Below are 26,121 nucleotides of genomic sequence, written 5' to 3'. Positions count from 1 at the left end.
GGAGTCCTCCCTGTAGTGTTGGTTCGTCACAAGTCGAGCCGGGGGCGTCGGGTGCAGAGTGCAAAGTCTCACGCGTGTGTTCTTTCAAAGTTGCTTCTTTGTTGCAAAGATGTTTCTTCTTTGGAGCAGAGCCGCTGTCTTCGGGAGTTCTTGGTCCTTTTAGATGCAGGGTAGTCCTCAGAGGCTTCAGAGGTCGCTGAACCCTGTGGAACGCGTCGCTGTTGCAGTTCTCTTGAAGTGGGGAGACAGGCTGGTAAAGCTAAGGCCAAAGCAGTTGGTGTCTCCGTCTTCTCTGCAGGTTTTTCAACTCAGCAGTCCTTCTTCGTCTTAGGTTGCAGGAATCTAGTTACCTAGGTTCTGGGAGCCCCTAAATGCTCGATTTAGGGGTGTGTTTAGGTCTGGGGGGTTAGTAGCCAATGGCTACTAGCCCTGAGGGTGGCTACACCCTCTTTGTGCCTCCTCCATGAGGTGAGGGGGGCACATCCCTAATCCTATTGGGGGAATCCTCCATCTGCAAGATGGAGGATTTCTAAAAGTCAGAGTCACCTCAGCTCAGGACACCTTAGGGGCTGTCCTGACTGGCCAGTGACTCCTCCTTGTTTTTCTCATTATCTCCTCTGGCCTTGCCACCAAAAGGGGGGCCGTGGCCGGAGGGGGCGGGCATCTCCACTAGCTGGAGTGCCCTGGGGTGCTGTAACAAAGTGGGTGAGCCATTGAGGCTCACCGCCAGGTGTTACAGTTCCTGCAGGAGGAGGTGGGAAGCACCTCCACCCAGTACAGGCTTTGTTACTAGCCACAGAGTGACAAAGGCACTCTCCCCATGTGGCCAGCAACATGTCTGGTGTGTGGCAGGCTGCTAAACTAGTTATGGTATGGTTGGTATGGTTTCAGGGGGCATCTCTAAGATGCCCTCTGGGGTGTATTTCACAATAAAATGTACACTGGCATCAGTGTGCATTTATTGTGCTGAGAAGTTTGATACCAAACTTCACAGTTTTCAGTGTAGCCATTATGGTGCTGTGGAGTTCGTGCATGACAGACTCCCAGACCATATACTCTTATGGCTACCCTGCACTTACAATGTCTAAGGTTTTGCTTAGACACTGTAGGGGCATAGTGCTCATGCACCTATGCCCTCACCTATGGTATAGTGCACCCTGCCTTAGGGCTGTAAGGCCTGCTAGAGGGGTGACTTATCTATACCTATAGGCAGTGTGAGGTTGGCATGGCACCCTGAGGGGAGTGCCATGTCGACTTAGTCATTTTCTCCCCACCAGCACACACAAGCTGGCAAGCAGTGTGTCTGTGCTGAGTGAGGGGTCTCCAGGGTGGCATAAGACATGCTGCAGCCCTTAGAGACCTTCCCTGGCATCAGGGCCCTTGGTACCAGTTACAAGGGACTTACCTGGATGCCAGGGTGTGCCAATTGTGGAAACAAAGGTACAGGTTAGGGAAAGAACACTGGTGCTGGGGCCTGGTTAGCAGGCCTCAGCACACTTTCAAATCGTAACTTGGCATCAGCAAAGGCAAAAAGCCAGGGGGTAACCAAGCCAAGGAGGGATTTCCTTACACCACTTCTGCCCAGAGTTCTCAAGAACGACCGGGCCCAAGTAATCCTAGTGGCTCCGGATTGGGCTCGGAGGGTTTGGTATCCAGAGCTTCTCAAAAGGAGCATCGGTCCTCCAATCAGGCTGCCTCTTTGGGAGGATCTTCTGTCGCAGCAGGAGAGGAAGGTTCTCCCTCCGAACCTGTCAACTCTGCGCCTTCTTGCGTGGAGATTGAGCGGCGACAGTTGATGGTTTATGACCTCCCTCCCGAGGTCTGTGATGTCATTCTGGCAGCCAGGCGTCCCTCTACTAAGTCGATCTACACTTGCCGTTGGAAACGTTTTGTTTCATATTGTTCAGAGAGGTCTATTGATCCTCTTTCTTCTTCTCTGTCTAACATCCTTTTGTTTACTTTGTCTCTCGCCTAGCAGGGTTTCTCCTTGGGGACTCTCAAGGTCTATCTTGCAGCCTTATCGGCTTTTCTTCAGTTGCCCGATCAACCATCTCTGTTAAAATCACCTATAGTACAGAGGTTTTTGAAGGGGCTTGTACATCTATTCCCGTCTGTGCCTTTCGTTATGCCCCAGTGGGATCTTAATTTGGTTCTTACCTTCCTTATGTGTGCTCCCTTTGAGCCCTTGCATAATTGTCCTCTTCGGCTGCTCACTATTAAGACAGCCTTTTTGGTGACCATTACATCTGCCAGAAGAGTTAGTGAGTTACAGGCTTTGTCATCAAAACCGCAGTATCTCACAATCTTTCCTGAAAAAGTAGTTCTCAGAACTCTTTCCTCCCCAAGGTGGTGACCCCTTTCCTTATGGGTCAAAATATCACCCTGCCCACCTTCTTTGCACCACCGCATCCCTCTAAGGAAGAGGAGCGTCTCCATCGACTGGACCCAAAAAGAGCATTATTGTTCTACCTTGACCGCACTAAAGAGTTCCGGGTGGACGACCAACTCTTTGTCGGGTACGTTGATGCGAAGAAGGGTCAGGCAGTGCAGAAACGATCCATTTCGTGCTGGGTCGTTCTCTGTATAAAAATATGCTACGCTTTGGCAAATAAGCAGCCTCCTGAGGGCTTGATAGCTCATTCTACTAGGGGGAAAGCTGCTACCACTGCGTTAGCTCGTGGCGTACCGGTGGTGGATATCTGTCAGGCTGCAACGTGGGCTTCTTTGCTCACGTTTTTGAAACACTACTGCCTGGATAGCCAGGTGAGAAGAGAGGGGCATTTTGCCCGGTCTGTTTTGCAGGACTTCCTAGTGTGAAAATCTCCTTCAGACCCACCGCCAGGGGTTATAGCTTGGCTATCTATTCTAAGCTAAGGAAGCTGCAGCTAGAAGTCTCTATCAGATGAACAAGTTACTTACCTTCGGTAACGAGGTATCTGGTAGAGACTCTATCTAGCTGCAGATTCCTTACACCCGCCCAAGCCTCCCCGCTCTGGGGAAATTTTTCTCATGTAGATATGTATGTGTGTATATATATATATATATATATATATATATATATATATATATATATATATATATATATATATATATATATATATATATATATATATGTATTTATGTGTAGATATGTATATTTTTGATCTTGGCATTTTATTTTTTTGCCTTTCTTATAGGCATGAAAGTATTTTTACTCCTAACAGTCAGAGGTAAAATGCATAATGGTTGGTTCTTCCATGACTCTGCGCTTCTGGCATGGGAAGTTGTGGAAAAGAACTGACGTACGCGCGCCGAGGAGGCATCTATATAGACAACCGTGACGTCATAGACGGCTCCAACGACGCTGACGACGCATGCGGAGCTGGTCGACGCACGCGGATCCAAACAATGCGGCCCGACGGCGCGCGCGCAGGGTACTGCTCAGAAAAAACTCCGGATTCGAAGCTGATGCCAGGGAATTCTTAGGTAAGGAATCTGCAGCTAGATAGTCTCTACCAAATACCTTGTTACCGAAGGTAAGTAACTTGTTCTTTTGCACTGTCTACTTTTAAAGTAGCTTATTGCCATTTTAACAAAAACTGTATATGGTATTGCTCTAATTCAAAGTTCCTAACTTACCTGTGTGGAGTACCTTGCATTTTATGTATTTACTTCAAATCTTGAACTTGTGGTTCTAAAAATAAATTAAGAAAATATATTTTTCTATATAAAAACTATTGGCCTGGAGTAAAGTCTTTGAGTGTGTTCCTCATTTATTGCCAGTGTGGGTACAACAAATTCTTAACACTACCCTCTGATAAGCCTACTGCTCGACCACACTATCGCAAAATAGAGCATTGGAATTATCTAATTTTGCCACTGTCTTACCTCTCAGGGGAACCCTTGGACTCTGTACACACTATTTCTTACTTTGAAATAGTATATACAGAACCAACTTCCTACACCCCTGCTTTAGGAAATCCTCCATCTTGCTTTGGAGGATTCCCCCGAATAGGATTAGGGATGTGCCCCCCTCACCACAGGGAGGAGGCATAAAGAGGGCTACTGCCCCCCAGATCTAAACACTGCCCCCTAAATTGAGAATATAGGGGCGACCCTGAACTCAGGAAACCAGATTCCTGATGACCTGAAACAAGAAGGACTGCTGACCTGAAAGTACCCGCAGAGACGGAGACGACAACTGACTTGGCCCCAGACCTACCGGCCTGTCTCCAGACTCAAAGAACCTGAAACAGCAACGCATCCAGCGGGACCAGCGACCTCTGCCGACTCAGAGGACTGCCTTGCACGCAAAGGACCAAGAAACTCCAGAGGACAGCGGCTCTGTTCAACTAACAAAGAAACAACCAACTTTAAACGGAAGTGTGAATCCCCAACACTCTGCACCAGGCGCCCCCGGCTCTTATCCAGAAGAACCAACACTGCAGAGAGGACCCCCCAAGGCGACTCCAACGATGTGCACACCCTGAGACGACCTCCCTGCATCCCGACAGCTACGCCTGAGAGTCCTGAGGCTCCCCCTTACCGCGACTGCCTGGTAACAGAGAACCCGACCCCTGGAAGAAAAACTGCACCTTCAGCTCCCAGGCCTGGGAGGAACGTCATTGCACAGTCGGTGGCTAGCCCGAGAAGCCCCCCTGTACCCTGCCTGCAACAGCAGAGTGACCCCCGGGTCTCTCCATTGATTTCAACCTAAAACCCGACACCTACTTCACACACTGCACCCTGTGCCACTGAGGGTGTAATTTGGGTGCCTGTTTGTGCGCCCCCCCACCACCACCACCACACCACCAGTGCTCTACAGAACCCCCCTGGTCTGCTCCCTGAGGATGCAGGCATTTACCTGCTAGCACACTGGAACTGGAGCACCACTAGTGTCTGTAGGTGCCTATGTTATTTGGCCTGTATACCTGACCGGCCCTGTGTTGCTGGTGCTGGGTGTTTGGGATTGACTTGAACACCGGCCTGGAGTTAAGTCTGAGTGTGTGATCTCATTTATTGCCTGTGTGTGTACAACAAATGCTTAACACTACCTTCTGATAAACCTACTGCTCGACCACACTACCACAAAATAGAGCATTAGTATTATCTAATTTTGCCACTATCAACCTTTATGGGGAACCCTTGGACTCTGTGCACACTACCAGTCACTTTGAGATAGTATATACAGAGCCAGCTCCCTACAGTCACCAGACCACTCTTGGAGCCACCACCTCTCATCTTCGTTCCACTCCAAGTCATTCGGGTCACAAGAAGTGAGAGAAGAGCAAATGTTCAATTTCACTCTGTTGCTTGGATGATGCGACACGTGAGAGGCATCAAAGCTCCAGGCATCTATCCCTGGAGTCTGCTTCTGGGTCAGCTCCATGCCCTCCCCCCCGAGTTTCTGGGAGCAAGAGCCACTCCTGTCCAACTCAGGGAGTTTTATGAGGCCATGTGCCTCATTTTTGGCAGACCAACCCTCCTTTGACGGCTTCGGGCCTGGAAGGGTCGGAGGGGGCACCCTCGGATTCTGTGCAAACCTCTGCTCCGGAGGGCACCCAAGGATCAGTTTTCGGATCAGTGCCAGTGCCGGTTGTGCCATTGCGACCTGCCCTGGTGCCGGCAAAGACATCAACGCTTCAGACTCCAGTCAGGTTCACAATCAACGTCGACCTCATACTCATTCCCGACTTGGACACCGATTTCATCTTTGACTGGGCCTATATTCCCCAGGTTAGATCCTGAGCCTTATACTTACGGGTACGGTGAAAGTGTGGAGGGGTTGCTGGACCCCATTGACTTCCAGCTAGAAGGTCCTGGAATGGACTGGGCTCAAGAATTGGCCGAAGCGAATGGTCTAAACAACTCTCCTAACATTGTCATGCTTTCTCCCCCTACTGCGGCTACAGAGGAGCAAGCAATCAATCTGCAATTTGTATGGCACTAGTTATCACCCTTGGGGGTCTCAAAGCACTGACACAGGCTTGCCGGTCAGTCGAAGAGCTGGGTCTTGAGGTCCTTCTTGAACTGATTCAGCGAGGTGGCCTGCCTAAGGTGGATTGGTAGCCTGTTCCAGGTCTGCTCTGCGAGGTAGGAGAAGGATCTGCCTCCCACTGTGCTTTTCCTGATTCTGGAGGTGGTGGCGAGGCAAGTTAAGATCTGAGTTGTCTGGCAGGGTGTAGAAAGATAGGTGGAAGTTGAGGTAGACTGGTCCGATATTGTGCAGGGCCTTGTAGGATGTCTCAGGTGCTTGAATGTGATGCCTTTGTTGATGGGGAGACAATGCAGGTTTCTAACGTGGGTGGAGATATGGCTATGGCGGGGCATGTCTAGGATGAGCCTGGCTGCTGTGTTCTAAATTATCTGGAGTCTTGCTTGGAGCTTCTTCTTGATGCCGGCATAGAGAGCATTGCCGTAGTTTGCTACTGACAAGTGCGTGGGTGACAGTCCTTCTTGCCTCGGTGGGGATCCACTTGAAGATATTCCGCAGGAGGCAGATAATGTGGATGAGACAACATTGATTTGGCGGGTCATGGACAGCTGGAGTCCAGGATAATGCCCAGGTTGCGTGCGTGGTTGGTGGGAACGGGGGAAACTTCCAAGGGCAGCTGACCACCAGAAGTCGTCCCAGACAGAGGGAGTGGGGCCCAGGACGAGGATTTCTGTCTTGTCCAAGTTGAGATTGAGGCAGCGGTTTTTCATCCAGTCGGTGATTTGCTCTTATTCTGGTGTGGAAGTTACTCTTGGCTGTTGGTGGTTCGTGGGTGAGGGAAATAATTAGCTGTGTGTTGTTGGCATAGGAGTCTATGTTGAGGCCGAGCTGTCTTGACGATTTTGGCAAGTGGAGCCATGTAGATATTGAAGAGGGTTGGGCTCAGGGAGGAGCCCTGGGGTACTCCACAGCAGGTTTCTGTTGGTTCTTAGAAGAACGGCAGGAGCCTGACTCTCTGGGTCCTTCCAGTGAGGAAGAAGCGGATCCAGTCCAAAACCTTGGCGTGTCGCGAAGTCTGGTGCATAGGGTGGTGTGGGATATGGTGTTAAAAGCGATGGAGAGGTCGAGGAGGATGAGGGCAGCCATGTCTCCGTGGTCCAGTATGGTGCGGATGTCATTCGTGGCTTTGAGGCGGGCAGTTTCAGGGCTGTGGTTGCTCCTTAAACCAGATTGGGAGGGGTCCAGGATGTGGTTTGACTCCAGGAATTCTGTGAGCAGTGTGTTGGTGGCATTTTTGGTTACCTGGCAGGGAAGGGGAGAAGAGAGATGGGTCTGTAGTTTTTCATATCTTTAGCAGCAGGCTTGTCTGCATGCTTCCAGTCATTTGGGAAGGTGGCGGTTTCAGTGCAGCAGTTTATTGTCCAGCAGAGCTCGAGGTGATGGTGACACTGGCTCGGTTGAAGATGTGGTGTGGACACAGGTCTGATTGTGCTTTTGAGTGGATAGAGCTTGTGAGCTTTCGGATGTCTTCTGAGGGTGAGTCAGCTTGGGGGTTGGGGTCCGTGGTGGTGCTGGTGAGCGATGGAAGAGGAATTAGGCTCTCAAACCCTTCGTGTATATCCTGGAGGAGGGAGCTTCCTATTCCATGGTGGTGAGAGGAGTGACTGAGATTCTGGGCCTCGAGCTGCCTTCTGTGGAAGTCAGTGCTAACCTCATGACTGGGGTGCTTCTGTCCAGGACTTCTACGTCAGAACCCCAATGCAGCCCTCACTGATGTCCTGCTGGGGTAATGGTCCAAAACCGGCACAAGGGTCTCCTGTCAACAGGACAGCTGCCTGCCACTATAGGCCTAAGCCTAAATTCCTGACCCATCACCCTGCGCCTGAGACCTTAGTCATCTGGGCTTTTTCCTCTTCTGGCGCATTCCCATCCCCAATCCCCCCCCCACCCCTCCGGGTAGGGAATCAAAAAGACTGGACCAACTTGGGGAAAAAGTTGTTTTCTCCCTCCAGTCTAGCGTTGCGGACTTTGAACACTGCTTCCCTTTTGGGACGCTATTCCTATCCTTTATGGGATATGGTCATGCAGGTGCTGCCACAGGTCCCAGAGGAGTCCCGGGCCATTCTCTCTCAAGCTGTTGCTTACAAGAGCAGGGAGATGCAGGAAAGTTCACAGTCCGTTGTGGGCTGGATATGACCGACTCACTAGGCAGATCAGTTGCGTCAACAGTGACCTTGAGGCGCCACGCTTGGTTGAGGACGTTTTGCTTTTTGGGGGATTACTTATCTCTTATGGACATGCTCTTCGATGGCACCCACCTCTTCGGAGACGAAGCGGATTCAGCGCTAGAACGCTTTAAGGAGTCCTGGGCTAAGGCTCGGTCCTTTAGCCTCGCAGCTGCTCCTCACCCCATCAATCCTCTCTTCTCCCCTTTTGTGGCTATGGACAGGGTGCCCAATCTCGTCCATTTCTATCCAGCCATTGTGCCACGCTTGCTGCCCAGCCTCCGTGTGGCCGTAGGATCCAGCGTGCTCATGGATCAGGCACAGTACACCCCCTTCCAATTGCACCCTCCAGACCTTCCTAGCATATCACTCCATCCCGGACCTGTTGGAGGCAGGATTTACCAGCACCTGCCCCACTAGGAATCCATCACGACAGGTGGGATTGGCAACTAGTCCAAAGTGGTTACTCCCTTCCCTTTGAGTCTACCCCTCCGACCATGCCTCCTTCATACTATTGGATGAGGGAGGATCACTTGGCTCTTCTCCCCAAGGAAGTTATGGGTCTCTTGGTCAAGGGAGCCATAGAAAGGGTCCCTCTGCCAGAAGTAGGTTGTGGTTGTTAATCACACTACTTTCTGGTGCCCAAAAAGGACATGGGCCTTCGCCCTATCCTAGACCTACGGTCCCCCAGTCTCTTCCTCGGAAAGGAGAAGTTCAAAATGCTCACTCTGGCTTAGGTCCTATCTGCCCATGACTCTTGAGACTGGATGGTAGCATTAGACTTGCAGGACACCTATCTTCATATTCCCACCCTGCCTGCCCACAGGCATTACTTGTGGGTCGTGGTAGGTCACAAGCACTTTGTTTATTGTGCTCCCCTTTGGCCTTGCCAGCGCCCCTCGGGTGTTCATGAAAGTGATGGCGGTGGTCACAGCTCATCTGCGCTGGCTAGGAGTTTGTCTTCCCGCCCCTACCTCAAAGAATGGCTGTTTAAGGCGGGTTCGCCCCAGGCTGTCGTCTCCCACCTCCAAACTATGGTGAACCTCCAGCATTTGCTGGGATTCACTATAAACATCCCGAAGTCATACCTGACTCCCTCTCAGATGCTCCCTTTCATAGGAGCCGTTTTGGACACATTGCAGTTTCAGGCCTATCCTCCCAAGAAGCGAGTGCAGGATATTTAGGCAATGATAACAATGTTTTGTCCTCTGTCCTGGGTTTAGCTGAGAATGACTCTGAGGCTGCTAGGCCTCCTGCATCTTGCTTGTCACACCTGCCATTGGGCATATGCGGGTTCTGCAGTGGGACCTGGAGTTCCAGTGGGCTCAGCATCAGGGGACTCTCTCAGACATGATCCAGATCTCAGAAGGAACTGCACAAGATCTGCAGTGGTGGCTTTCAAATAGTGAATTGGTCAGAGGCAGATCCCTCTCCCTTTCCTAACCAGATCGGACAGTAGTGACAGATGCGTCACTCCAGGGATAGGGTGGTCACATGGTGGAGGCGGAGATCAAAGGTTTCTGATCTCAGGTGCAGTCCGGGCTCCACATCAATCTTGTCTATCTCAGGGCGATCAGGCTCCCATTGAAAGCTTTCCTTCCCTCTCCCAAAGAGAAAGTGGTGCAGGTGTTCACGGACAACACCACCGCCATGTGGTACTGCAACAAGCAAGGTGAAGTGTGGTCGTGGTACCTTTGTCGAGAGGCTGTATGCCTATGGACATGGCTGGAACGTCACTGCATATCCCTGTTTCAACATCTGGCAGGCTTTCTGAAAGCCAGAGCAGATGAACTCAGCTGTCAATGCACGGTCGATCATGAATGGCATCTCCATCCAGAGGTGACGCAAAGTCTCTTGTACCAGTGGGGAGATCCTTGTTTAGATCTGTTCGCCTTCGCAGAGAACATGCAATGTTAGCTGTTTTGTGCGCTGGAGTTTCCAAGGTGGCACTTGCTCGGAGAAACTCAGGCCCCCTATTAACCTTCCTATCAATACCACTTCTCCCCAGAGTTCTCAAGAAGATCTAGAACACACCTGCCCAAGTAATCCTTGTGGCTACAGACTGGGCGCAAAGAGTATTGTATCCCGAGCTTCTGAGCATGGCCATCCTCCACTCAGGCTTCCTCTTTGGGACGATCTTCTGTCGCAACAGCAAGGGACGGTTCTACACCTCAGCCTACACAGTCTACACCTTCTTGCGTGCAGATTGAGTGGCAGCAGTTGACAGCTTTCGACCTTCCGCCCAAAGTCTGCAATGTTATCTTAGCAGCCAGGTGTCCCTCCACCAAAACATACGCCTGTTGTTGGAACAAATTTGTGGCATGGTGTACCAACAAATCTGTTCCCCTTTCTGCACCTCTTTCTCAAGTTATTTTGTTTGTACTCACTTGCCCAGCAGGGCACTGCTTTGGGTGCCCTTAAAGGTTAACTGTCTGCCCTCTTTGTTTTCCTCAGACTAACTGATCCACACTCCTTACTTAAATCTCCTGTTAGATTTCTCAAGGGGCCTACCCACATGTTTCTCCCTACCCCGTTCATAATGCCTGTTGGACGCTGGCTCTGTATATACTATACCAAAATGTATTATAATGTGCACAGAGTCCAGGGGTCCCACAGAGGCTAAACAGTGGCTAAACTAGGTAATACTAAGGCTCTCTTGTGGTAGTTTGTGTAGGGGACTGGCTCTGTATATATTATACAAGAATGAGGTATAGTGTGCACAGAGTCCAGGGGTTCCCCAGAGGCTTAAGAGGCAAAAGTAGATAATACTATTAATCAAGAAATGAGGCACACACTCAATGACTAACTCCAGGCCAGTTCTTTTTATGTAGCAAAAATATATTTTGTTACTTAATTAACCGAACCAGAAGAACTTTGTTGCAGGTAAGTACAGTTGTCAATAGGTATCAATCATATGTATCAAATATACTATGTTTGCTTTTTGTAGATAAAGTAGTTTACAAGTGTTGTGTAGCCAGTTTAGTTATACTTCCATGCACGTTATTTTAGCACACTAGGCCTGCCGCTGTGCACTTTAACCTATATATATTCTATTCAGCTTTGTTTATTATTTTAACAATAGCCACTTCTGAGGTTTTGTTTTATTTCACGCTATCTAGCTGTTCTTGCTTAGGCCAGCACTACGTTCTTAAACAAGACATTCTTGTTCACTCTGTGCTTCTTTCAAGGCTGCATTAAGATAGGTTGCTGGTGAACGTGGTAAAAGCTTTGTCTGTGGTATTCATAGAAAAACACACGTCCTTACTTAGGGGCATTTTCTCAGAACGCCAGCTGTTTTATTATATAAACACTTCCCTGTCCCTTACACGTTAGAGGGAGATTCCAGCCAGAGGACCACAACTATGCTGATTGCTTCACTACAGCTGCTTATGCAGACTTCAGGCCTTTGCTCCGGTACGGGGTATGATGTCTTCCCAGGGGAACCTGAAGGACAGACCTAGAACTTAACATGCTGTGCTCTAATATAGACTAGGTAGGAATTCGTCTATTGACTAGAGTGACAACATGGTAGCGTTATTTCTATGCTTCACTCTCCTTGTCACAATTCTAATTCTGTCATGCTGTATTGTCCTGGTTATTGCAGTACATGCTTTGTTATCTAAGATGCAGTCGCTTCATTAAAACCTTATTGAAACATATACTGCCTCTGTCATTGTGCATGTGAGACTAATGTAACCGAGAGAAACGGATGAAACCTGAGTAACCACAATTTGCTTGAAGTCTACTGTGTCATGCGCTCGGCTGGCCAGTCATCCATGCTCTTGGGTAGAGGTGAGGCATTGCTAGCCATCTGGAGCAAAACCCAGATTGGGGCCACAGGCGTCACCTGTAGTGGTTTAGATTCAGTCTCCCACACCACAGGCGGTTCTGCTGCTCAAAATCCAGTAGTCTCATTAGAATAATGAGCCTACGCAACACAAGTAAGTAACACCTATCTATTTCAAAAGCTGACAGTGCGATTTTTCATAGGAGTCAATGGGGGGGGGGGGGGGGAGTGTTAGCACAGTTAACAGATAAGTAGGCAACTTAAGATTTCAGCCTTCAGGGTTAGGATGTCCATAGGTCAAAGTTCAGGCTAACTCCAGAAGTGCACCACCAGCGACACTGGGCCAGCCGTGTGCAGAGTGAAAGTTGGTGTTGGGTTTGCAATGGAATACTTCAAGGACTGGGGGTTCTTGGTAGAAAACAGATTGCAGATAAATACCCGTGTTTCCAGGACACAGGCCTAGGAGGGTTTGTCAGCACCGGGGTTGTGGGTGGAGGGGGCACAGGATCACACCAAACACACACCCTCAGCGCACAGGGTCAGCCAGGTGGAGGGTGTAAACTCAGACCTGGGGTCCTCTGGGGTCACAAAAGATGCTGCAGGCTGAGTTCAGAGGGTCAATTCAGGGAAACCAAAGGTTGGGCAGGCAGGAGAGGTAGCAAAAACAACAAGTGATGGACGGAGTGCTGAACATTGTCAAACACTCACCCCCAGTCATAGATCTGGGTTTAATCCATCATTCTTTTGCTCACCATGCCACCCCAGTTTGGACCCAGCCATATGCAAATCAGTCTTGACCCTGTTCCTCATGGGAACAGTCCAGACCGAACTGCCAAGCCAGGTCCTCACTGGACCGGAAACAAGCATCCTGGGACCGGTTTCGGGGTTTCACCCCTCATCAGCCAGGCTAGCTTGAATCCAGTGGCATGGGAAGCACGGGACCAACGTCTGGGCATACCCTTCCCACTTAGGGCGACAAAGCAAAAACAACAAGTGATGGACGGAGTGCTGAACATTGTCAAACACTCACCCCCAGTCATAGATCTGGGTTTAATCCATCATTCTTTTGCTCACCATGCCACCCCAGTTTGGACCCAGCCATATGCAAATCAGTCTTGACCCTGTTCCTCATGGGAACAGTCCAGACCGAACTGCCAAGCCAGGTCCTCACTGGACCGGAAACAAGCATCCTGGGACCGGTTTCGGGGTTTCACCCCTCATCAGCCAGGCTAGCTTGAATCCAGTGGCATGGGAAGCACGGGACCAACGTCTGGGCATACCCTTCCCACTTAGGGCGACAAGTGATGGACGGAGTGCTGAACATTGTCAAACACTCACCCCCAGTCATAGATCTGGGTTTAATCCATCATTCTTTTGCTCACCATGCCACCCCAGTTTGGACCCAGCCATATGCAAATCAGTCTTGACCCTGTTCCTCATGGGAACAGTCCAGACCGAACTGCCAAGCCAGGTCCTCACTGGACCGGAAACAAGCATCCTGGGACTGGTTTCGGGGTTTCACCCCTCATCAGCCAGGCTAGCTTGAATCCAGTGGCATGGGAAGCACGGGACCAACGTCTGGGCATACCCTTCCCACTTAGGGCGACAAAGCAAAAACAACAAGTGATGGACGGAGTGCTGAACATTGTCAAACACTCACCCCCAGTCATAGATCTGGGTTTAATCCATCATTCTTTTGCTCACCATGCCACCCCAGTTTGGACCCAGCCATATGCAAATCAGTCTTGACCCTGTTCCTCATGGGAACAGTCCAGACCGAACTGCCAAGCCAGGTCCTCACTGGACCGGAAACAAGCATCCTGGGACCGGTTTCGGGGTTTCACCCCTCATCAGCCAGGCTAGCTTGAATCCAGTGGCATGGGAAGCACGGGACCAACGTCTGGGCATACCCTTCCCCCAGGCAGGAGAGGTGCCCGCTGGACGTTTTTGGACTGTCGGGCGGGTGCAGCGGTCTCCTTGGGCATCAGAAATCTTCGTCAGATGCGGTCGCGATCAGGGGGAGTCCTCCGAATTCTGGCTGCAGGCGTCGTGTTGGCCTGGAGTGGCCAACCCAGGGTGGGCTCGAGGTCAGAATTGCCTGGGGACTGGTGAACCACCTGAACTCGGGTCGTGGGCGTCTGGTGCAGAGTGGGCAGGGCTCGCAGATCGGGGGCCATTCTGGAGCCTTTTTTGGAGATTTTGCCTGGACAGAGCCACTGTCCTCTGGAGTTTGTCCGTTGCTGTACAGGTAATCCTCTGGGGGTTATTAGAGGTTGCAGGAAACGTCACCTTCTTCGAACAGAGATCTTTGAAGCTGCAGACAGGCCAGTAGGGCTGGGACCAAGTCAGTTGCTGTGTGAAGCCTTCACTGCTGGGGTCGGCTTAGCAGTACTTATTCTTTCTTCTTCTTGAGGTCTCAAGGAATCTGATGAGTAATGTTCAGGGGACCCCTAAATACTAGATTTAGGGGTGTTAAAGGGGTCAGACGGCAAGTAGCCAATGGCTACTGTACCTGATTGTGGCTACACCCTTCCTGTGCCCACTCCCTCTGGGGAGGGAGGCAAATTGCTATCCCTATTGGTCCCTGTCCTCCAAAACAAAATGGAGGATTCTGCAAGGGGGGGGGGGCACTTCAGCTCTGGGCACCTTAGGGGCAATCCCAGCTGAAGTGGGACTTGCCGGAAAAAGTGGGGCTTGGTCCGGGAGGGGACGGGCATCTCCATTAGCTGGAGTGCCCTGTTGAACTGTAACAGGAGGCCTGAGCCTTTGAAGCTCACTTCCAAGTGTTACAGTTCCTTCAGGGTGGCGGTGTGAAGCATCTCCACCAAGAGCAGGCCTTTTCTGACCTCCGAGAGGACAAAGGCTCTTACCCCATGGGGTCAGAAATGTTTGTTAGTGGCAGGCTAGCACAGACTGGTCAGTCCTGCACTAAAGGGTTGGGTAAAATACAGGAGGCATCTCTAAGATGCCCGCTGTGTGCATTGTACAGTAAATCCAATACTGGCATCCGTGTGGATTTATTGTACTGAGATGTTTGATACCAAACTTCCCATCCTTCATTGAAGCCATCATGGAGCTGTGGAGTTCATAATGACAAACTCCCAGCCCATGTACTTAATATGGCCCCAGTGCACTTAGTGTCTAAGAATGGACATGGAATGGACAGTTTAGGGGCATATTGCTCATGCAGCTATGCCCTCACCTGTAATATAGTGCACCCTGGCTTAGGGCTGTAAAGCCTGCTAGAGGGTTAGCATACCTTTGCCACAGGCATTGGTTTGTGGGCTTGGCACCCTGGACGTTGTGCTATGTCGACTTTTTTTCTCCCCACCAGCACGCACAGTCTGCAATGGCAGTAGGCTTGTGCTTGGTGAGGGGTCCCTTAGGGTGGCACAATGCATGCTGCAGCCCTTAGGGACCCTCCCTGTCATAGAGCCCTTGGTACCACTGGTACCTTTTTTCTAGGTACCAGAGACTTAGCTGTGTGCCATGGGGGAGGAGGGTGCAATTGGGTAACCAATGGTACAGTTTAGGGAAAGGTCACTGGTGCTGGGGCATGGTTAGCAGGATCCCCGTCACACACTCCGTCATCTTAGCATCAATATCAGATAAAAAGTGTGTGTGATGTGGGTAACCATGTCTAAAGGGGCACTTTCCTACAAAACCCCCTCCTAAACAAAAGAAGATGAGACTAACCTTTGTGAGGAGAGTCTTCATTGTCTAAGGAGAAAAACTTGGAAAGTCCATCTGCATTAGCGTGGGCAGTCCTAGGTCTATGTTCCACTGTAAAGTCCATTCCCTGTAGAGCTATGGACCATCTCAAAAGTTTAGGGTTCTCACCTTTCATTTATTAGCCATGTGAGAGGTCTGTGGTCAGTTTGAACAATAAAGTGAGTACCAAACAAGTATGGTCTCAGCTTTTTCAGGGACCAAACCACAGCAAAGCCCCCCCCCCTCTCAATAGCACTCCAACACTGTTCCCTGGAGAGTAACCTTCTGTTAATGAAAGCAACAGGCTAGTCACGGCCATCATCGTTGGTTTGGGACAGGACTGCTCCTATCCCATGTTCAGAGGCATCCATCTGCACAATGAACTGCTTAGAGTAGTCTAGAGCTTAGAGAGCTTAGAGAACTGGTGCTGAGCACATTGCCTTCTTCAGGATGTCAAAGGCCTTTAGACAACTAACAGTCCAGTTTACTTTCTTGGTAGAGGCCAGTTCTTTAGGGGGGGGGGGGGGTGCCACAAAGAATTACCTGACTTGAGTCTGGGTTTTTAGAGTTTCTCAGTCCAGAATTGTCTGGGTCTTGGTTTGTAAGGGTTGCACCTGGCCTCCACCTACAAGGTGGCTCAAGCAACAACCGTGCCCTGCCCTATCTGGCATCTGGATGCCTTGATAGTGAGGCCTGTCCATAGCAGAGCCTGCAAAACCTTCCCCAAGTAGACCAGGTGATCCTGCCAGGAGGAGCGAAACACACCAATATCATCTAGATTTGCTGCACTGAAAGACTTCAAGCCCGCAAGATCTTGATTCACCAACATTTGGAAGGTGGCAGATACATTCTATAAACCAAAGGGCCTAACAGTGAACTGATAATGCCCATCAGGTGTAGAGAATGACGTTTTTTTTCTTTTGCTCCTGGTGCCATGCGAATCTGCCAGTACCCCGCAGTTAAGTCCTGAGAAACATTGCTGCACCTAATTTGCCTGTCAGCTCATCAGGCCTTGGAATAGGGTGGGCATCTGTCTTGGTGACAGACTTGAGACATATGTAGTCCACACGGAACCACATGTCTTTCTTTCCACCCTGGGGATGAGGTTTGGGGACTAAGACCACTGGGCCAGCCCAGGGACTGTCAGAGGGTTCAATAAACCCTAAATCCATCATCTTGTTTACTTCAACTTTGCTCTCCTTAACTTGATCAGGCTGCTGATAATCTTGGATTTGACAGGCAAGCTGTCTTGTGTATCCACATCATGGGTACACAGGTGTCATTCCAGAGGCAGAAGAGCTCTGCATACTGCTGCAAGACTTGCCTGCAGGCATTCTGCTGTTGGGCAGTGAGGGTGTCTAAGTAGACAACCCATCAACTGACCCATCTTTAGGGTTGTGAGAGGTGGTCAGGGAAAGGTTCACCCTCTGCTTTGTGATCCTCATCAGTAGCAATCAGCATGGTTACATCAGCCCTGTCACAAAAAAGCTTGAGGCGGTTAACGTGGATCACACTTTTGGATGTCCTACTAGTGCCCATGTCTACCAAGTAGGTGACCTAACTTTTCTTTTCTAGGATAGGGTACTCCACTTGTCCTGAAGTGCCCTGGGATCCATAGGCTCCAGAACCCATACCTTCTGCCCTGTTTTGAACTCCACCAGTGCGGCCTTTTGGTCATACCACAGCTTCTGGAGCTGTTGGCTGGCATGAAGGTTTTTGGATTCTTTTTCCATGTACTCAGCCATCTTTGAGCGGAGGCCAAACACATAGTCCACCACATCTTGCTTAGGTTCATGGAGAGGTCTCTCCCAACCAGCCTTCACAAGTGCAAGTGGTCCCCTAACAGGGTGGCCAAACGGAGGATCAAAGGGAGAAAACCTTACTCCCTTCTGAGGCACCTCTATGTAGGCGAAAAGCAAGCATGGCAGGAGGACATCCCTTTTGAGTTTTTCAGGGAGCCCCATGATTAAGCCATTCAACAAGTCCATTGGTTTGTGGATGGTATGGTTTGGTGTACTTGTAGGTCACACCACACTCATTCCGCAAGTGTTTTAGGTAAACTGACATAAAGTTGGCACCTCTGTCAGAAACCACCGCCTTAGGAAACCCTACCCTGGTGTAGATATGAGGGCTTTGGCTACTGCAGGAGCTGTAGTAGACCTGAGGGTGGTTGCTTCCGGATAGCTGGTAGCATGATCCACTACTACCAGTATATGTTGGTTTCCTGAGGGTGTGGGTGATTCAAGTGGACCCACTATGCCCACACCAACCCTTTCAAAGGGAACTCCAACCACTGGTAGTGGAATTAGGGCGGCCTTCCGGTGGCCACCTGCCCTACCACTGGCTTGGCAGGTGACACACAAGAGCTGCAAAACTAGTTCACCTTTTGAGAAATGTTGGGCCAGTATAAATTGGTGACAAGCCTATTCCTAGTTTTAGATTGACCCAGATGCTGGGCTAGGGGGATGTCATGTGCTAAAGTGAGGAAGAATTTCCTAAACTTTGGAGACACTACCACTCCTGGTTACACTGGCTTCAGTGTAGAGTTGTCCCGCCTCCCAATAGACCCTATGGGAGCCACTGACATCTCCCTTCTCCTGTGCAACTGCTTGCTGTCTCAGGCCTTCATGAGTGGGACAGGTTGTCGGTTCCTGGCACAGCTGGTCCCTAGAGGGTCCCCCTGAGCTCAAGAGTTCTACCTGGTAAGAATCAGGCTCCAAGGGCTCAGTTCCCTCAGAGGATGTTATGGCTTCTTCCTTAGACGAGGAGTCTTGTGCTTTTTGCTGTATAGAAGCTGGTCCCCCAGTCTTCCTTCCCTTTCTCTTGGAAGGTTGGACCATTATTCCAGGCTTTAAAACTTTTTTTTTCACCCTGTTCTCATCTCTGTGCGCTAGTCTTTACGCACTCCATCTCTGGGATTCCCAGCATGGCTTTTTAGTTCTACCTCAGCCCAAGCTGAGGACTCCAGGTCATTCCCTAGCAAACATTCAACTAACTGGGATTGCAGGAAGAGACCTGTGGAAAAGTGTCCCTTTTAGCATGGTTACCTCCTCCGCCCCCACTTTTTGCCTGATGATGATGCTGCTGACTTGACTGAGAGTGTGCTGGGATCCTGCTAACCAGGCCCCAGCACCAGTGTTCTTTCCCTGAACTTGTACCATTGACTACACCTACTCATTGCCTCTCTTGAACCAATCCAGAAACTGCTTCCTTGCTGCTCATATCTGCAAACAGCATAAGAGCTGTGCTAGGACTGGCTAGGCAGTTAAAGTCAGCACACCTTAGGAGACCAGGGAGATTGCAGCTGTGATCCCCAGCTCACTAACATTGCCAAGTTGGTCATAGGAAGACACTCGTCCAACCCAACATGCACACTAACCTATCTTCAGACCAAGCCAGTCTTCCTGTTGCGGTCTATAAAGATGCCCCACCCCGCCCACTCATGAATTAAAATCCTGCTGCCTGCAATGTGCACTAGGCCTGTAGTGGAAATAAAAACACCATGGCTGGGGATATAAACCTTCTAAATGCATTTAACATTAGAATTTAACACATTTAATCCAGGGGGTAATAAATACAGGAGGGATGACGCCCCGTAGAGAAACTACAGCTTGTTCTGTTACTGTGTTTCTACTTCATTGTTTGCTTCATTCTTTCTCATTGAATGTATGACTTTGCTTGCTTAGAGCTTCAAGGATCCAGAGGGAAGCCTTGAATTGTTGGAAATGGTAGCTGATTTTGCCATTTCCATCGAGGCAAGACATTTTGCAGGATTTGATGCTTCAAGCCAGTTTTTCAGTAGGTGAATTTGACAGCCTTGCAGGCGACCAGTAAGTGAACTAGTGATACAGGTAAATGACTTTCTAACTGGATAATTCCCAAGAAAATACTTTTTAAAATTGAAGTAGTTGTTGTAAATGAGTGAATGCTAATAATATAATGTTTATTACAGGGACATGAAGATGAAGTATTTGTTTTGGAGCCACATCCATTTGATTCAAGAATAATGCTATCTGCAGGTCATGATGGAAATGTCTTCATATGGGACCTCACAAAAGGCATTAAAACAAAGCATTATTTTAACATGGTAAGACATGCAAATGTTTTCTGCATATATAGTTAGGGATTATTTTTGGAAGATGTGAAATGATGTGGCAATAATAGGATTCTTTGAAATCTGAAGGATGTGTTGACAGCTCAAACTCTGACATCTACAGTTTTGATAAATTCAAATTCATATATCATCAATCATGTTTTCATTCCACATTTACTCTTCCTTTAGCATGCCTAGGTTGCACCTACAGACCGCTTTTAGTTCTCTGTTGTCAAAGACCTATAATGAACAATGTCCATACTGACAGTGGGTTTAGGGCCAACTGATTGCTTTACCATTGGGTAGCTTGCTTGTCATTCAATTACTTTCCTTACTCTTCTTGTGGTTGTCTCTCTCCTGGAGTGTGTCTTGTTTATTTGATTGGGTGAGAATTATTACTCTGTTACCCAAAGCTATTATTGATCATTCTGCCTTCCTGAAAGTGCTTCCACCCGTGCACATAAGGAACTATTTCACATCTGGAAAAGTTTATTCAATCATCAATCCGTTCTTTATCTCCTCTATACATTCTACGCAGAAATCAGTCTTTTCTCACTATTTTATTATCACAGAATTGTTAGAGGCAGAATGACAGGCTTTAAAGGGATAAATAGTATTTGGGCATGTAAGTAATGTAAACCGCATTTGTGAATACCTCTGTATACATGTATTGGCATGTAGGAAAAAGGGCACCTTGTTGCAGTACCCCCCACTTTTTGCCTGATATTGATGCTGACTTGTCTGAGAAGTGTGCTGGGATCCTGCTAACCAGGCACCAGCACCAGTGTTATTTCACTAAAAATGTTCCCTTCTTTCCACAATTGGTACACCTCTGACACACAGATATGTCCCTTGTAAAAGGTACCAGTGGTACCAATGGCCCTGTGACCAAGGAAGGTCCCTAAAGGCTGCAGCATATATTGTGCCACCCTAAGGGACCCCTCACTAAACACACGCACACTGCCATTGCAGATTGTGTGTGTTGATGGGGAGAAAAAGGCCCCCCCTCAGGGTGCCATGCCCACAAAACACTGCCTGTGGCATAGGTAAGTCACCCCTCTAGCAGGCCTTACAGCCCTAAGGCAGGGTCCACTATACCACAGGCGAGGGCATAGCTGCATGAGCAAAATGCCCCTACAGTGTTTAAGTCCATTCTTAGACATTGTAAGTACAGTGTGGCCATATTAAGTATTTAATCTGGGAGTTTGTCAAAACGACCGCCACAGTGCCATAATGGCTACAATAAATACTGGGAAGTTTGGTATCAAACTTCTTAGAATAATAAACCCACACTGATGCAGGTGTTGGATTTATTAAAAAATACACACAGAGGGCATCTTAGAATTGCCCCCTGTATTTAACCCAGTCCTTCAGTGCAGGACTGACTGGTCTGTGCCAGCCTGCCACTGAGACACGAAATTCTGACCCCATGGGATGAGAGCATTTGTGCGCTCTGAGGCCAGAAACAAAGCCTGCACATGATGGAGGTGCTTCACACCTCCCCCCTGCAGGAACTGTAACACCTGGCGGTGAGCCTCAAAGGCTCAGACCTGGTTTTACAATACCCCCAAGGCACTCCAGCCAGTGCAAATACCCGCCCCCTGGACGAGCCCCCACTTTTGGCAGCAAGTCCAGAGGGATAATGAGAAAAACAAGGGTTCACCCCCTCAGCCAGGTCCACCCCTAAGGTGACTAGAGCTGAAGCGACCCCCTCTTTGAAAAATCCTCCATCTTGTTTGGGGGGATTTAGCCCAATAGGGATGTTCTCCCCTCCCCAAAGGGAGGGAGCACAAGGAGGATGTAGCCACCCTGAAGGACAGTAGCCATTGGCTACTGCCCTGCGACCTTAACACACCCCTAAGTTCAGTATTTATGGGCGACCCTGAACCCAGGACTTTAGATTCCTGTTGCCCTACCATGGAGGAGGACTGCTTAACTGCAAAGCCCCGCAGAGAAGAAGGAAGACCACAACTGCTTTGGCCCCAGCCCTACTGGCCTGTCTCCAACTTCAGAGAACCTGCACCAGCGATGCATCCTGCGGGCCCAGCAACCTCTGCTGACTCAGAGGACTGCCCTACAACTGCAAAGAATCAAGAAGTCCTGTGGACAGCGGACCTTTCCAGCCAAGGTAAGAAGAAACCATCTTTAAAGGGACTCTCGCCTAACTCCTGGAGCGCGAGTCCCCACCTCTCTGCACCTGACACCCCTGGTCCGTGTCCAGAGAAACCAACAACCCAGAGAGGACCCCCAGACGACTCCGATGACGTGTCCACCCTGGGCTGACCTTTCTGCACCCCCACAATGACGCCTGCAGAGGGAATCCCGAGGACCCTCATGACCACGACTGCCGGGACGAAGATATCTGGCACCTGGAGAAGCACTGCACCCACAGCCCCTGGGCCCGTGAGAAACTGACCATCGGTGCAACAGTGACCAGCAGGCTGTCCTCACCCTTGCCCAGTCAGTGGCTGGCCCGAGAAGCCCCCCTGTACTCTGCCTGCAACATCTGAGTGACCTCCGGGTCACTCCTTTGAATCTTATTACAAACCTGATGCCCTGTTTGCCCACTGCACCTGGCCGCCCCTGTGCCACTGAGGGTGTGGTTTCTGTGGCTACTTGGGGGCCATCCTATACTCTACAAAACCCCCCTGGTCTACCCTCCGACAACCCCGGTACTTACCTGCAAGCAGACTAGAACCTGAGGACCCCCTGCCTCCATAGGCGCCCATGTTATTTTGGCTCCTGTTTGACCTCTGCACTTGACCGGCCCTGTGTTGCTGGTGCTGGGTATTTGGGGTTGACTTGAACCCCCAACAGTGGGCTACCTATGCCCCGGAGACTGAACTTGTAAGTGCTTTACTTACCATATCAACTATCCTGTACTTACCTCCCCGAGGAACTGTTGAAAATTGCACTGTCCACTTTTAAAATAGCTTATTGCCATTTTATGAAAAACTGTGTACATTACTGTTTTGGTTCAAAGTTCTAAGTATTACTGTGCAAGGTACCTTTCATTTAATGTACTTAGCTACAATCTGAATCTTGTGGTTCTAATATAAAGTAACAAAATACTATTTTTCTATATAAAAACCTTTTGTCCTGGAGTTAAGTCATTGAGTGTGTGTTCTCACTTATTGCTGGTGTGTGTACATCAAATGCTTAACACTACCCTCTGATAAGCCTACTGCTCGACCACACTACCACAAATAGGCATCAGTATGATCTGTTATTGCCCCTGTCAAGCCTCTTGGGGAACCCCTAGACTCTGTGCACACTATATCTCATTTTGATATAGTATAAACAGAGCCAGCTTCCTACTTGGCATATACAATCTAGATCTCTTGACTTTACTAATTCTTGTTTCTTTTGCTTTTAGAAGTGGATTTGTGTAGGAAAGTGCCACTTTTGGCATAGTTACCACCCACCTTTTGCCTGATACTAATTTGACTATATGTGTGCTGGGATCCTGCTAACCCGGCCTGAGCATCTGTGTTCTTTCCATAAACTGTACCATTGCTTCCACAATTGGCACACCCCTGGCAAACAGCCAAGTCCCTTGTCAAAGATACTAGTTGTACCAAGGACCCTGTGGCCAGGGAGGGTCTCTAAGGGCTGCAGCATGTATTGAGCCACCCTAAGGGAGCCCTCACCAAACACGTGCACACTACCATTGCAGATTGTGAGTGTTGGTGGGGAGAAAAAGGTAAAGTGGACATGGAACCCCTCTATGGGTGCCATGACCACAAACCTCTAGCCAGTCCTTGGTTGACTTAATAGACTACTCAGTGAAAACACTAGATGGTAGGTTACCTGGAAGTGAAGTGCATGACTGATGGGCTCTATAATTTGTTTCTGAAATAACATCTTAAATAACTGCTTCTATGAAAAAGTGCATCAATATCTGGTAGACCTAGGTACAATTTCTCCCCCAAAATTGGGAAAGAAGGCAGACCATTGGCTCAGGACATGGGTGACGAAGACTTCCACTGAGGGTGACCAAAAGAAAGAGGTTACTAAGCCTCCCTAGGGGAAGGGTGGTGAGACACCTATGGATAAGCCTTCTGAAGGCCTCCAGAAACCTGCTAAGGAGTTTGGGCTCTGAAACTCTTCACCATCCACTCATGGGTGCAAAGGTAAAAACTTTGATCTCAAAAGGGCCTGGTGTTTCAACTGTAGACAGAATGGACACCAAACTGGAGACTTGGCCTGTCCCAAAAAGAATCCGCCTAGTACTGTATCAGCGGGCTCTGGTATAGCGAGTCTCCGGGGGGAATCTGCAGTGTTCCCAGAGCAGATCAGGGTTCACACTGAAGCTATTTTAGTCTCTGAGGGTGTGGTAGATGTTTCCACTCTTGCTGTCTGGTCCCCTAACATGAACAAATCTACATAGCATCCCTTGATTAATGGGACTAGAGTGGAAGCCCTAAGGGATACAGGTGCCATTGTCACCATAGTGACAGAAATTTTTTTTTTCCCCAGGACAGTACTTGGCTGTTCATCTGTGGTGACCTTAGAAAGGGGAGGGGTTACTGGCCTGAAACAGGTAATGGTCTCTTCTGCAATCCCAGTTCAATGTCTGCTAGGGAATGACCTGGAGTCCTCAGCATGGACTGAGGTAGAACTCAAAACCCGTGTAGCCGTGCTGGGAATCCCTGACATGGTGTGTGTGAAAACCAGAGCAGAGAGCCAAGCTCAGGGTGAAAAAGAAGTGTTGGAGCCTGGAATAAAGGCCCAACTTTCCAAGAGAAAGGTCAAGAAGACTGGGGGACTAGTTTTTGAGCATCAATAAGCTCAAGTCTCCACTTCTCAAGAAGAAGTCTTACCCACCTCAGAGGGAACAGAGCCCATCAAACTTGAACCTTACCAGGTTGAGCTATTGGGCCCAATGGGACCCTCTAGGGACCAGCTGTGCCAGGGACAGCTATTGGGCCCAATGGGACCCTCTAGGGACCAGCTGTGCCAGGGACAGAGGACCTGTCCCTCTCTTGAAGGTATGTGACAGCAGGCTGCTGCACAGGAAAAGGGAGCGGTCAGTGGGTCTTTTGGTAGGAGGGTCTCCTATACATTGAGGCCAGAGACCCCAAACATGATGCCACCATGCGAGTGGTAGTGCCTCAGCAGTTCATGGAGTTCGTCACACTAGCCCATGACATCCCCCTAGCTGTTTATCTGGGCCAAACCAAACCTTAGAATAGGCCATTTCTTCTGGCCAAACATGTCACAAAAGGTGAAGCAGTTTTGTAGCTCCTGTGTCACCTGCCAAGCCAGTGGTAAGGCAGGTGACCACCTGAAGGCCCCCTAATTCCACTACCAGTGGTTGAGGTTCCCTTTGAAAGGTTTGGTGTGGACATAGTGGGTACCCTTGACCCGTCCACAGCCTCAGGAAGCCCATATATACTGGGATTAGTGGATCATGCTATTGGGTATTCTGAAGCAATTCCCCTTAGGTCTACTACAGCTGATGCAGTACCAAAGGCCCTCATTGTTATCTTTACCGGGGTAGGGTTTCCTAAGGAGGTGATTTCTGACAGAGGTGCCAAGTTCATATCAGCTTACCTAAAACACATATGGAAAGAGTGTGGGGTGATCTACATGTTCACACCACTATACCATTGACAAACCAATGGACTTATTTTTATGGTTTAACTAGACATTGAAGGGCATGATCATGGGACTCCCTGAAAAGCTTGAAAGGAGATATGTCCTTTTGCCACGCCTGCTTTTTGCCTACTGAGAAGTGCCTCTGAAGGGAGTAGGGTTTCCCCCTTTGAACTTCTGTTTGGTTATCCTGCCAGGAGACCACTTGCTCTTGTGAAGGTGGGTTTGGGAGCGACCTCTCCATAAACCTAAGCAAGATGTGGTTGACTATGTACTAATCCTACCTTCTAGTATGACAGAGTACATGGAGAAAGCATCCAAATTCCTTGAGGCCAGCCAACAGCTCCAGAAGCAGTGGTATGACCAAAAGGCTGCACTGGTGGAGTGTAGGAGGCTGGCTTGGTTTGTAGTGGGTACCTTGGGTACTTATACCAGGTCTAGTTATCCCTTAGTGAAATGTAGTAGTGTTCCAGCAGCTTAGGCTGATAGAGGTAGCTGTAGCAGAGCAGCTTAGGCTGAACTAGGAGACATGCAAAGCTCCTGCAATACCACTATAGTTGCGCAGTAGTTATACACAATAAAAGACAATACTCAGTGTTACCAAAAATAAAGGTACTTTATATTAGTGACACAAGGCCAAAAATATCCTAGAGGGAATACTCCTTCTGGAGGTATACACAATATGTACACCAGAGACCAAAATCGGGTAAGTAAATAGTCACAGAATAGTGCAAACAGTAGAAAATACCATAGAATGCAATAGGAAGAACTAGGCCTAGGTGCAGCACAAACC

The 26,121-nt window shown here is 49.2% G+C and overlaps 1 protein-coding gene across 1 annotated transcript in view; it reads left to right on the top strand.

Annotated features, from left to right (window-relative positions):
* Window positions 1-26,121, top strand: part of BRWD1 (bromodomain and WD repeat domain containing 1) — a 1,722,898-nt gene that overhangs the window by 618,775 nt on the left and 1,078,002 nt on the right. Inside the window, exon 15 of the mRNA XM_069202575.1 lies at window positions 19,590-19,724. Within this exon, the coding sequence (XP_069058676.1) occupies window positions 19,590-19,724 (135 nt within the window). The remainder of the gene's footprint in view (window positions 1-19,589; window positions 19,725-26,121) is intronic.

Source organism: Pleurodeles waltl, chromosome 8, assembly GCF_031143425.1.
Source record: "Pleurodeles waltl isolate 20211129_DDA chromosome 8, aPleWal1.hap1.20221129, whole genome shotgun sequence".
Taxonomy (NCBI): Eukaryota; Metazoa; Chordata; class Amphibia; order Caudata; family Salamandridae; genus Pleurodeles; species Pleurodeles waltl.
Note: the sequence above shows the minus strand (reverse complement) of the source record. Positions and strands in the feature narration are given on the sequence as shown.